Here is a 12351-nt window from a genome sequence, read left to right as displayed (position 1 = left end):
AATATGACAAAATATACCTTCTCATTTTCAAAATATACCGTAAATATACCGATGAAAAACTGTAAGCCCACTTAACCCCCTCTGTTTAAACAGATGAACAACTTGAGTTAAGGCTCCGAAAATAATACTGTTTGTAAATTCTTCTTGCCTTCCTCTTAGCTTACAAAAAAACCCATGATATCTTTTATCAAGATTCATAATTTTCGAGGCTATCATTAAATATCTGCTGATCCAAAATAGAATTATTGTTTTTTTTTTCATGGCATGAAAATTATATGTCCCCGATTCTGATAAACGGCCTGTCATTCCTAGATAGCTTTGTAAGCCTGCTGCAACTATGTGTTTTTTATAACGCATAAACAGGCTGTTACAAAAAATACCAGATCGCACAGCCGATTAATACCGCACTGGTAATTTTCCACTTTTATGCAATAGAGCAGCACTGTTTCTCGCGTGCCGATTTTTGTTTATAAATCGAATTAAATTATTCCAATGCAATTTCATTTTAAAATTGAAGACAAGGATGTCGTGCCTGCGGCTGCCAGTCATGTGATCAATCCGCACAGTGCTTTGCAGCCCCAGCAGCCCGCTGTGCTGGTGGAGCCGAAGGATGCCCAACATGAAATCAAGCTGCAGTTAGTCCCGCTCTAAAAATTACAATGGCAACCACAAATATGCTGGTTCGATCAGTGAAACTCACTGATATCCCATATCAAATTTATATATGTATTAACCAGGAGATTCCCTTTTGCTCCCCCTTTTTACAGAAACATTGTGGCAACCTTCTCCGTTAACTGCGAACTGGACCTCAAGACCATCAATTCCCGGACCCGCAACTCCGAATACTCGCCCAAGCGTTTCAGGGGCGTAATCATGCGCATGCACTCGCCCCGCTGCACGGCGCTCATCTTTCGCACGGGCAAAATCATCTGCACTGGGGCCCGCAACGAGAGGGACGCTGACATTGGCTCCCGCAAGTTTGCGCGCATTCTCCAGAAGCTGGGATTCCCCGTCAAGTTTATGGAGTACAAGCTGCAGAATATTGTAGCCACGGTGGACCTGCGCTTCCCCATACGCCTGGAGAACCTCAATCAGGTGCACGGCCAGTTCAGTTCCTACGAGCCAGAAATGTTTCCCGGCCTCATCTACCGCATGGTCAAGCCACGCATTGTCCTGCTGATATTTGTCAATGGCAAGGTAGTCTTTACGGGTGCCAAGTCGCGAAAGGATATCATGGATTGCCTGGATGCCATTTCACCTATATTGTTAAGCTTTCGAAAGACGTAGACGGATATCTGTGGAAACGGATATCGGTTATTATCGAGTGTATTTTTAAATAGTTTTTTAAACGCCTTTTTAAGAACAATGCCATTATTTAGATGTGTAGCACAGATGATATTTCATAGAAAATTTACATATATTTTTATAGACATGTCAGATCGATGGATTATGCTCGGTGTTTGTTGGTTGTGCATGAAATTATTTTCAGCGAATTTCTACTGTTGTGTGCACCCGTGCCTATTCTATTACTGTACTTGTGTTCGTTGATGCATTGATACTCGCTCAGAGAGGATACGGCCTTTGGGCATTTCAGCTTGAAAAAGTAACTTCTTCTGAACGAATAAAGAAATTGATTTGAAAGAAAAATCTCCAATGCTTTTCCCATCGCTCATGAAAAGTGCGACCAAAATTGAGAGAGATTATGATCTGCTTCGCCTGTCCTACCAAAAATGCCATGCGGTACTAGTCGGCTCCTAAATCACTTCCAGCGCTTACGTATAAATTATATTGTATAGGTTACATAACGTTCAGTATTAAAATATAATTTTTTTAGTATCAAAATATAATTTTTATTAGTATCAAAATATAAAGTTTCAGCTTCCACAGCTCATAGTATCAAAATATAAAAAAACGATTCTATCCGGTCGTTAGCGATCATTCATTGCTGCAACATACACCTGTTGGATGAGTGAGTGCTCTTAGTACTCGAAAAGAAATAAACACTTGCTTTCAAAACGAACCGTGTTTTTGTTTTGGATTGGTTAATTGGTTGTCAAAAGGTCTCCAGGAAGATCAATCAGTGGCATTTTTGTTTTTTTTTGTATCTGTTTGATGGGTTGTCTTACTCAACGACCGTGGCAGATGAACGGAATGGAAACGGAAGGAGGACGAAGAAGGACGAAGCCGTATAGAAGAAACGCCTGAGCCATCTACAAAAAACAGTTTTTATTAAAAGAAAATTATCTGAATGAAGAAAAGAATTTTGCTCACTGTTTTTTTTTTTCACTTTTTTCTTAATTAAAAAAAATTCACTTTATGCTTAATCTCTAGTAAAAATAATTCCGAAATAATATTTTTCAAAATTTAGAATTTTTTTTATTTTTTTTGTTTTTTTTTAGTGTTAACCCTGCAGCACATCGTACAATACTGATACTATTTCAGTAGTTTCAAAAGATATTGAATTTGACAGCTGGGGTTTTTTGTCGGGCATGGATTACTTGTTTCTGTTTTTATTTGGGGAAATAGAATGATATAAGTGATAATGATAAGTGACCTGATCAGATCATATCATACCTAAGGTACCCAGGGAACACAAATCAAAAGGCGGCACTATTTGGTGGCCCTGTCTCTGCTGATCTTTCTATTAATACATCTACAAGGAAGAGTTCGGTATCGCCATTTATAAGACAGGTAATTAAAGTTGCAAACCTCTCCTTGGTAGAGTGAAGTTTGGTCTGAGGCTCCACCGATAATTACCAAAAACCCAAGACACACAAAACTTGTATTACTTTCGTTTATTTTTCACATTCCTTTCATTACAAAGAAAACGCACAAAAATTATGTACTTCCTGGAGAGATTCGATTCGATTCTTATTGGTAAAGGAGGGACGGAGGACTTTACACACGAACGAGCACATATATTGTATATTCTCATTCCGTCTACATGGCTATGTTGTCAAGAGTACAAACTATTTGTGGGTTCATTTGTGGTGGAAGGGAAAAAGTACGTATAAAACTTACAGACTATGCAGATTCATAAGTTGCATAAATAAAATTGGACGGTTCCGGTTCCTTCAACGTGCGATTCGCGATTTCGCTTTTCGTTTACAATTAATTCGAAGAGTAAGGCGTTAGGATTATATATATATATATTACTCTATAGATAGGTTTCAATTTCAATTCGATATGTATGCAAAAACACTGTTGTTTCGTCGTACATTTTGCTAACACGATTTCTAAAATCTATTAAAGGCATTTTGTGAAAGACACATACAAAATATTGAACGCTTCTCTCTTTTCCTCTCTCTTTCTCGATTAAAACGTTCTCCCAGCGGCACTTGGAGCCCGCTCTATGGGGTAAGGCATAGATAATGGTAGTTCATTTCATATATGGGTTCGAATATAACTTACAGAACACATTTTTGTTTTTAGTTGGGTCGGGGATTCTGTGCTTTTGTATAAAAGATTCTCATTGTTTAGCGTTCAACATAAAATTAAAAAATTAATACATGAATTAGCTCTGGCTCTGGCTGTTTTGTACATTCATTCGATTTTACAGCGAGTTGGGGGTCAAGTAAACAAATAAAGAATACTACAAATAAGACATAAAAACAAAAATGTTGACCAGCATTTTTGGGACGGAATGCAATTTCGTTTGGCAAAAAAACAAAAAACTAAAAAACAAAAAATGGCTAATTTTCTTAGCAATGCAATTTGTTTGGGACATTGTGGTATGTGGATGGTTCTCTATGGTTTTCTTTCTCTATGTGAGCAAATGCAGCATATTCAGTACGTGATGCGTGCGACTTCTCAGCAGGTAGACAAAAACGCTGAAGAACAGCAGCGACACGGACATGGAGGCACGCCAGCCCATGTTGTAGATTGAACAGTACGGGCACTGAGAGCTGCCGCATACCTCGCATATGTTTAGCAAATATGTGGGCAAAGCATCGAAAATTGATTCATTGAAGCGTTCTAAAAGATAAACAACATACATTATTATCTGGCTTTATTTGGATGTCTATAAGAAAGCACTTACCCGGCGCATAGTAGTCATAGACGCGCACAGGCAAATACCGCGACATATTGGCCACTGGATACCAGCGTTCGATGGTAAAGTTTACACAAATATCCTCCTGATCCAGCTGTGGGATTAACATAAAGTTAAGGATTAGTTTAGATTCGTTGTTTCCGGCATTTCTGGCACTTACAAAATCAAAATAGAAGATAATCTTGCGATCTAGATAGCGGGCACGTCTCAGATTCCGCACACGATTGCTGAGGACATAGCTGTCCAGCTTTTGCTGCTGTATCCAATAGCCAGTGGGTATGGCCACATCCAATATGGCCATGCCCGAGCGTTCCGATTCTGCGGTGTTTATCCAACTGAAAAAAGAGAAGGCCATAAGTTACTATACGCCTGCTCTGAGATCTGATTGAAAACGTACTTCTGGCAGGCGACATAGGAGATATGCGACTGATTCCTGCCATGGAAAATAGCCTTGGTGTGCAGGCCAAACGCTGGCACCGCCGGTTTGGTTTGGAACTTTTCTATATCCACATTATATTGGACATGCATCTGTAGGATGGCATAACCAGCGCCTTTGGCTTGTACTTTAATGGTGCCCCAGGCATCAGGTATCTACAGAGACAAAGGAAAATCATTTAGTAATCATTTGAAATCTACTAAAGGCAGCACTTACCTCGATGCTCTGTAGTCGCGCCAGATTGGTGTCATCGATGTGCAGCGTCTGTGTCTTTCCACCCGTCGAGGAGGCCTCTATTTCCACACTAAGCGAAGAGACTTCGCGTATCCTTGACCTGACTGTGTACTCGACTAGAGCCTTTAGTGCGGCACTTGTGTCTTGGGTGGACTCCCAACCACCATCGTTCAAACGCTGAGAGTTCAACCAACGCACAATGGGATCTACAAAGAACTCGCGACGTGCCACATAAACCAGCAAAGCATATGCCGTTGTCTCTATGTTCAAAGAATCATATTCGTACGGCAGTCGGGGCAGGGAGAACCACTTCTGGTTCTCCAGTTTGCGCGGCGGTTGGGGTATCTCTTGGTTTCCCCAGTACATAAATTCCCCAATGGTTCGGGCGTGCCTCCGCAAGATGCCAAACACATGCTCGGCAATGGGAGAGTTGCACAACTGCAGAGCATAGGCCGTGATGGCCACGTCATACGGTTCGGGTGTCTCCTGCAGGAACTGCATATTCCGCTCAATCCAGGCCACAGCACGCTGCGTGGCCAAGGCCACACGGGAGCCCAGCGTGCCCGACAAATCCTTGACGGTGGCCAAAGTGATCAGGACATGCGATGTCAGTGTAATATTGCGATTCCTCAAATGCGTATAGCTGGCAAAATTCGTGCGATTGACTTTCCGATCTGGCGTCCAGGTGACCTCGTAGAAGGCCCCCTCTGGCGTCTGGTGCTGCAGCAGCCAGCGCATATTCTTCTCAATGATGGTAGCATCGATCCAGATAAAGTTCTCCCACTCGTAGAAGCTGGCCTCCTGGAAGATCCGCATGCAATAGCTCGTCAGCCACACGGACGAATCAGAGTTGTTCCAATCCGAACGGAAGAGCGAAAAGCTGCCATCCTGCCGCATGAAACTCAACTGCCGCTGATATCCAATGTTCATGTGATAGAAGGCATTCTTCTCCAGGGTTTTGTTGCGCTGATTGATCAATCGCATGAACATCATCGTATACAGATTGGCGGCAAAACTAAAGGCATTCTGTTCGGCCGATTCCATGGGCAGGTACAGCAAAGAGCTGGCATTCACGGGCATTGTGGGAAAGACGGGACCCACCACATCCCCCACCACGGAGATTCGGGCCCGATTTGAACCGTAAACAAAGTACCGGTCCACCTGGTAGGGTATCTCTGGGGTCTGCGTCACATTCACATGCAAATACTCCAGGACATAGGCGCGATTCGAGAGATCCAGCAGCAACGACTGATGACGGTACTGTGGCAGGCCATCGGACTCCACATGCAGTCTCCTCGTGATGGTATCCGTGCCCAGTAGGGTGGCCACATGCAGTGTGACATCCACATCTCCCAGCCGCTGTGGCACCACCGGCACATACACCACTGTGGTGCCTTGGGCATCCAAATAAATGAAGAACTGATGCTCTCCCCCGCTTATACGCGGATTATACGACCGCACAATGCCATCCTCTTCGACATGGACAAACTTGTAGTCCGGACTGCCATGCAGCACTACCGTAGCCTCAATGGGCGTAGTCATATAGTTGAAAACAGTCACTCGCACGCCCACCTGTTCGCCCTGCCTGCAGGTCTCTGGCATTTCCACATTAATGAAGAACGGCTGTACGCCCACATATTCGAGGGCCTTGTTGAGCATCCCGAAACCCTTGGAGGGGCTCACACTGAACGCGCTCACCATCCAATAAGCCGGGCGATCGGGCACTTCCACATTGAAGATGTAGCGACCATGTGGTCCAATATTGACATCCCGCCACAGCCACACGTTCTCGTAGTGTCGCAGAACGCGATTGAAACGATACTTGCGATAGCTCAGCAGCTCCGTGTCATTCCTTATGTGGCAGCCAATCTCATCTGTGCCATCGTCACAATCGAACAGGCCATCGCATTGCTTCTCCAGCCGATAGCAGCGTCCACTCAGGCACTCCCCATAGCCCAGGGTACGATTGCACGTGTCCTGGCGCCGCGGCACATAGCCATCTGTAAACACAATCAATCCACTGTACTCGAACGTGCGATTGGCATCAATGCCAAAGGAAGAGGCTGGGAAGTACACCAGCTCGTCGGGATTGCCCTCGTGCGAGTACCAAATGTGTTTGTATGTGCCATTCGTTTGCTCATCAAAGTTGGACATTTTCGTGATGATCTTCGCGTAGGTCAACTCATTACCCGCCTGCATCGTATAGAAGGCGCTGTCAATGCCCGAGAGACCCACATAAGAGCCGGGTTCTCCGAATATGGCCACCTCCACCTTCTCTCCAGTCCTGGCTTTGCGATTGTTGATGTACACCGTGAAATTATTCCTGGAGATGCCGTTCACAGGGAAGGTTAGAGAATCCGCCACCACCTGTCCCTGCTGTGTGATCTTCCACACCACCATCGTGGCCATGGGCGCCATTTCTGCACTCAGGACCACCGCAATGGTCTTGATGCCCTCCGTGATGGTCTCCCGATCGTTGACAATGATCACACCCTTGGACATGATCAGGTAGTTGAACTCTTCCAGATAAAAATTCGTGCGTATGTGGAATATAATGTACTCCCCCACCACAGGGGCCTCTGTGCTGGTCGTGATCTTGATGTGCTGATTCCTGGGGGAGTAGTGGGACACCAACAGCAGCTCTGTCTGCACACGATCCCCGCGTGGGTCGACAAACACCGCCTGCAGTCGCATGTTCTGGATGCCATTCAAGAAGTCCCTGCTCTGTGGGCGATCATCCAGATTCAAGTCATTGCGAATGTCCACCTTAACCTCCCAGACGCCATCGCTTTGCTGTGACATGGCCAGACGTTGGGCGGGCCAGTCCCGGCGACCGCCACTGCGACTCTCCACAAAGCCCGTGACCTCCATGAGTCCCTGGCGCAGAAGTAGGGGATCTATGGCCGAACCATCATGATATTCCACAGCCAAGTACGTGGTAAAGGGCATGGCTGGCTTAAAGACCTGTGGGGACTCCCCCAGGAAGGCCACACGCAGACTCGAGTTGTAGACACGCGCCACGGAGTAGCCACTGATAATCTCATCGTAGAATTTCTCACCCACGGTGGCCGTTATAAGGATCTCCATTTGTGAGAGATTGGGTACGAGCAGCTCTAGCTCTCTTAGGGGCCATTTGAAGTCGAAAGTTCCATTAAAATAACGCAGGAACGGCAGCACTTTACGATACGTGCTCGTCCACGAATCATACGACTCTTGGTACTCGGGTTTCTTCACCCAAAAGGGCCACTCCTCATCGAACTGATAATGCCGTTCCACCACATATTGATTTCTGTATAGGATATCCTGTCCGAGATCGGCTCCATCTTGCGACAGTTGCGGCACGTTGTACTGCACCTGGGGATTCTGATTAACATTGTTGTAGCGCCAGCGTTCGTTATAGCGATTCGCCTGCTCCAGGGGACTCCGGCCCAGGCGGAACTTTTCGTTCAACACTTGATTGCTAAAGTAACCGATCGGTCGGATGGTGGCCTTTAGCGTAAGATTTCCACGCACTGGCAGGCCACTCGTGAAATTGGCCATAACGCGGCCATAGATATGCGGATCGGTGGTAAAGAAATACGCAGGCATCGTCACATTCACCTCAAAGCGTGTCTGATAGTACTCCTCGACGGTGAAATGGCTCTCCTCCTGCTGTCCCTGGGCAATCACACGAATGGTCCACTCTCCAAATGTGGGCTGATCCGACAGCTTGTACTCCAGCGAGACGGAACCCAAATTGGATTGGCTGCAAAAGAACAACGAAAAAGATAAGAAACAGCGAGTCTTTGGGTTGATTGATGTGCGATCCCTTACCGCGATAGCCAACGCTTTAGTATATGCCTGTTCGGATCCAGCATATACACATCCACGGGATTATCAAAGCCCTTCAGTTCTGTGGTTATAGGGATGGTCCTGAAGCGTATAGTCTCCCCCTGCATATACAGGGGCTTGTCCGTCTGCACAAAGATCGTCATCGAACGCTGGGAAAAGTCCAAGCGCGTGTCATTGAGGAAGGCCAGGCCACCAAACACATTCTGATAGAAACCTTCGACTCTCAGTCGATAGTTTCCCGTGACACTGGTTGGGGGTATCCTCATGAGCAGGGTCTCTGGCACACCCTCCTTCACGTCCTTGGAATCGCCGCTGATCTGTACCCCATCACAGGAGATACTCGCATGCACTGTTACGGGATATTGGGCCTGCAATATCGACACGGACACCTGGTAGATCAGGCCTGGCCGGACCATGCGCGAGGCCACTATAAAATAGGTGGGTTCTCGCGAGTGCAGGGACTCCAAGAAGGTGGCCTTCACATTGTACGAGGACTTGCCACGCGTCAGGCTGGGCTCTTCGTTGTCCAGATAGCCGGAGCCACCACCCAGCGGCCGCTTGTTGTAATCATCTTGGTTTGTCAGATCGTTGTAGCTCCCCGCATCGCTTCGATAGGGGGGATTCGTGAGTGGGGGATTCACATTGTTGTTGCTATACTGATTGGGTGTCTGGGGGGATCCTGGGAATCCTGGACTGTTGTAGTCCGTGTTGCCGCCCCACGGTGACTGCTGATTGCTGGGCAGCTGCGGTTGCGGTTGCTGTTGTGGCTGCTGATTGTAGTAAGTGTCGCTTTGACCCGCTGCCAGGATGACTGCTGCCGTAAGCAGGAGCACAGCTTGCAGGTGCCACATCATCGAGTGTTGCCTGCTTGGCTGCTTGGAGTAAAAGTCAGTGAATGAATTAGTGAACATTTAGCGTACGATCAGTGCGTTGCATCATTCGAATATACTATAAATAGTGAGAGGCTGTGGCCTGTTTCTAGGATTGTTTTCGGTTTACGGTTGTGTTGCCCTCTCGGTGGCGTGGCTGATTTCCGCGTGCTGTGAGAACTCGGGGCATTGCATTAATGAGGACGGCTATGCGAGATATTTATAGAACCCCCCACAGCAGCCACAGCCACTACCGACACGTTCGCTCTGGCAGGAGCAATGAACGTGTGTTCTTTCCTACGGTTATACATAGATAGGGGTGCGGGGGTAGCACTATTAAAACTATGTCAAATTTTAAGTAAGATGTCATTCAAGTGGGCCTCGCAATTAGTCTTTTGAGGAATGGTCGAGCGATTTTTCTGTGTGTGTGCCAGAAACAGAGAGATTGCTGACAGCTTTTATTTTTCCCCCTCATCAGCACGGGGCACCACCACACCAAACCAATGTTCTTCAAATCCTCTCATAATTTATGTTAAGCCAGAAACGATTAGAAAGTGCACAGAGAAACGTCCACGAGAACATTTCCACAACCAATCTTAAGAGTCGTTTGTTCATATAAGAAAAATAATTTATAATGCATGCGCTATTTTTGTTTTGAAACGAGAAAAACGAAATGATACAAATTCCATTCGATAATTACGGCAATATTGTTATCGATAAGGTTTATGATCAAAGAAAATTTGTTCGGCCTGGAGAATATATTTTGTGGTACAACAAAGTCTATAAAAAAGGAAAGACCTTAGGGGAACCTTTTGGGAGAAGCATGCATGAAGAGTGAGAGGTATTTATGCTCTAGGATGGAAGTTAATCGATCTGCTAGCAGCGCATCAGCAGAGAAAATATAAGCTCATACTCTTTGAAATTCTAATTTGCGGTAAATTGAATTTGATGTTTGTGTTTTCATACTATAACGGTATTGAAGTGTAGTGTTGTACGACAATATTGCCATCACTTAACTACTTATCGATAATCACTATTGATATCGAAAATTACGGTTATTTTATGGCGTGGAAAATGGCCGCCTGTAGGGAGCCCTGACCCTATCCTGTGCCTTATCATAACGCAATCAGAAATGAAAACGGATACTCATGCACATGCATCATTCGTGGCAGGACTTGGCCACCCTCCCTACATGCGCCGTAGGTATCAAGTCAACACACAGTATTTCAGGCAAGGCAACCATACAACAAAAGAGAGACAATATAGTAGTAACAATAAGGCACCGGCTGGCCCGGGCACACTTGACCCTCAGGCAAATACAGATAGAGCGAGGGAGAGGAGAAGGAATGAGTACGAAGGGATCGTTTCAAATGCAGTTGCCGGTAAGCGTACTGGAACGGGAACACACGCTACCTGACCAGACACACACACACACACACTCACACACTCAATGCATGTGTGTTGGTGGTGCACTGAAGCAGCAGAAGTTACTGGCCTATGGACTGAGGCACGATACCGGGACCAGGGGCAAGTGAAAACAAATATCTAAACGAGAAAACCCAACTCGTAATAATTTCAACGGTCGACTGAGACGCCTGTAATCCACCCTTTGCTGGCCGCTGCAGACACTCTGACACACACACGAGACACACAGGCAGCCAGCATGCTCTCATGCATACAAGAATGTGTATGTGTGTGTGCATGCGAGTACAAGTAGATGTGTAAAGTGGCATTAATTAGCGGAGAGAAGACCCATTCAAAATGTAATGTGTAAGAGGGCAAAAGTGCAATTGAAATGGCCAAAGGACCCTAAAAGTAGCCAGGACCTGAAGCGACAAGGAAATTTGAGTAGCGTAGCCCAAAATAAGAGGAGACGCGCGAAATCCAATTGGGCAGCAGGTGGCCGCCGCACGTATTCCCCTTTTTCTACAAATGAAATTTTGCAGTGCAAGCGTTTTCGCGTCTTTCGAGAATTGACATTTTCACGATTTGCAACATCATAACAAACAATAGTCAAAATGTTAGTGCGTCTCTTTAAGACACTTCTTAAAATTTTCGGTCAACGCCCATGTGCCAACACCAACAGCAGCAACAATAACAACGACAGTCATTCGACAACCAAACAAAAATTTGGGCGGGTCACCATTAGAATTTGTTCAAATACACAACGATGACTCACCTCTATACAGAAATCAATTTTTTCACGATAGGCGGCAAGCCAAACTCATTATATTTAACAACAAAAGGGAACTTAAAACGAACTTTTAAACTTAAATGTTTGAAAAAATTAAATGAACACAAAACCACAGATCCACACCCCGCAATGACTAGTGTGACCGCTGATTTCTCGTTAAAATATACCGTCCGGCCCTCAGAAATATACCAAAATATACGCTCCCGTTTTAAAAATATACCGTAAATACACTGACGAATTCAAGTTCTATTTTACATATTCCTCGTTTTTGAAATTCCGTCGAATATTACTAGCTAGATAGATCTCTCAGCCCTGCCCACATAATTGTATCCGATTAATGAATCAATTTTCTACTTGACTGATTTGTGTTAAATGCTTGACTTGTTTTCTTGCTACGGCGATTGCTGTTTTGCTCCTTAACAACAATATAGCGTCTCGTTATGATAAGAAAACGAACTTAGCCCACTTCAGCCTCCTCTATTCAAATAGTTCAACTACTTTAGGATTGTAAATTCTTCTTGTAGCTCCATGCCATCCAGTCATCCAACCACCAAATATTCATTATTTTCGGTGGAATATTAGAATACTCCCTTGATTTACAATGGGTTAATCGTTCTCCGTCAAGGATTGGAAACCATATTCCTCGACTTTGATATTCCGTCGAATATTATTAGCTAGATAGAACATTTAGCCATGCCCACATAGTTTTATACGATTGATGAATCAATTTTCTACT

At 45.2% G+C, this 12351-nt stretch overlaps 2 protein-coding genes across 2 annotated transcripts; one reads left to right on the top strand and one right to left on the bottom strand.

The window, feature by feature from the left end:
• Nucleotides 1–420: 420 nt before the first annotated feature.
• On the top strand, nucleotides 421–1647 carry LOC108162713 (TBP-related factor). Its single transcript, XM_017297574.2, has 2 exons — nucleotides 421–635; nucleotides 768–1647. The coding sequence occupies exons 1-2, from the start codon at nucleotides 493–495 to the stop codon at nucleotides 1285–1287; spliced, it is 663 nt and encodes a 220-aa protein (XP_017153063.2). The 5' UTR covers nucleotides 421–492; the 3' UTR covers nucleotides 1288–1647.
• Nucleotides 1648–2780: 1133 nt separating this feature from the next.
• On the bottom strand, nucleotides 2781–11762 carry LOC108162712 (CD109 antigen). Its single transcript, XM_017297573.2, has 7 exons — nucleotides 11601–11762; nucleotides 8535–9424; nucleotides 4704–8466; nucleotides 4449–4642; nucleotides 4212–4386; nucleotides 4040–4145; nucleotides 2781–3975 (listed from the first exon to the last, which is right to left on the bottom strand). The coding sequence occupies exons 2-7, from the start codon at nucleotides 9404–9406 to the stop codon at nucleotides 3764–3766; spliced, it is 5322 nt and encodes a 1773-aa protein (XP_017153062.2). The 5' UTR covers nucleotides 9407–9424; nucleotides 11601–11762; the 3' UTR covers nucleotides 2781–3763.
• Between the last annotated feature and the right edge of the window lie 589 nt (nucleotides 11763–12351).

The sequence above is a fragment of the Drosophila miranda genome, chromosome 4 (genome assembly GCF_003369915.1).
Source record: "Drosophila miranda strain MSH22 chromosome 4, D.miranda_PacBio2.1, whole genome shotgun sequence".
Lineage (NCBI taxonomy): Eukaryota > Metazoa > Arthropoda > Insecta > Diptera > Drosophilidae > Drosophila > Drosophila miranda.
Note: the sequence above shows the minus strand (reverse complement) of the source record. Positions and strands in the feature narration are given on the sequence as shown.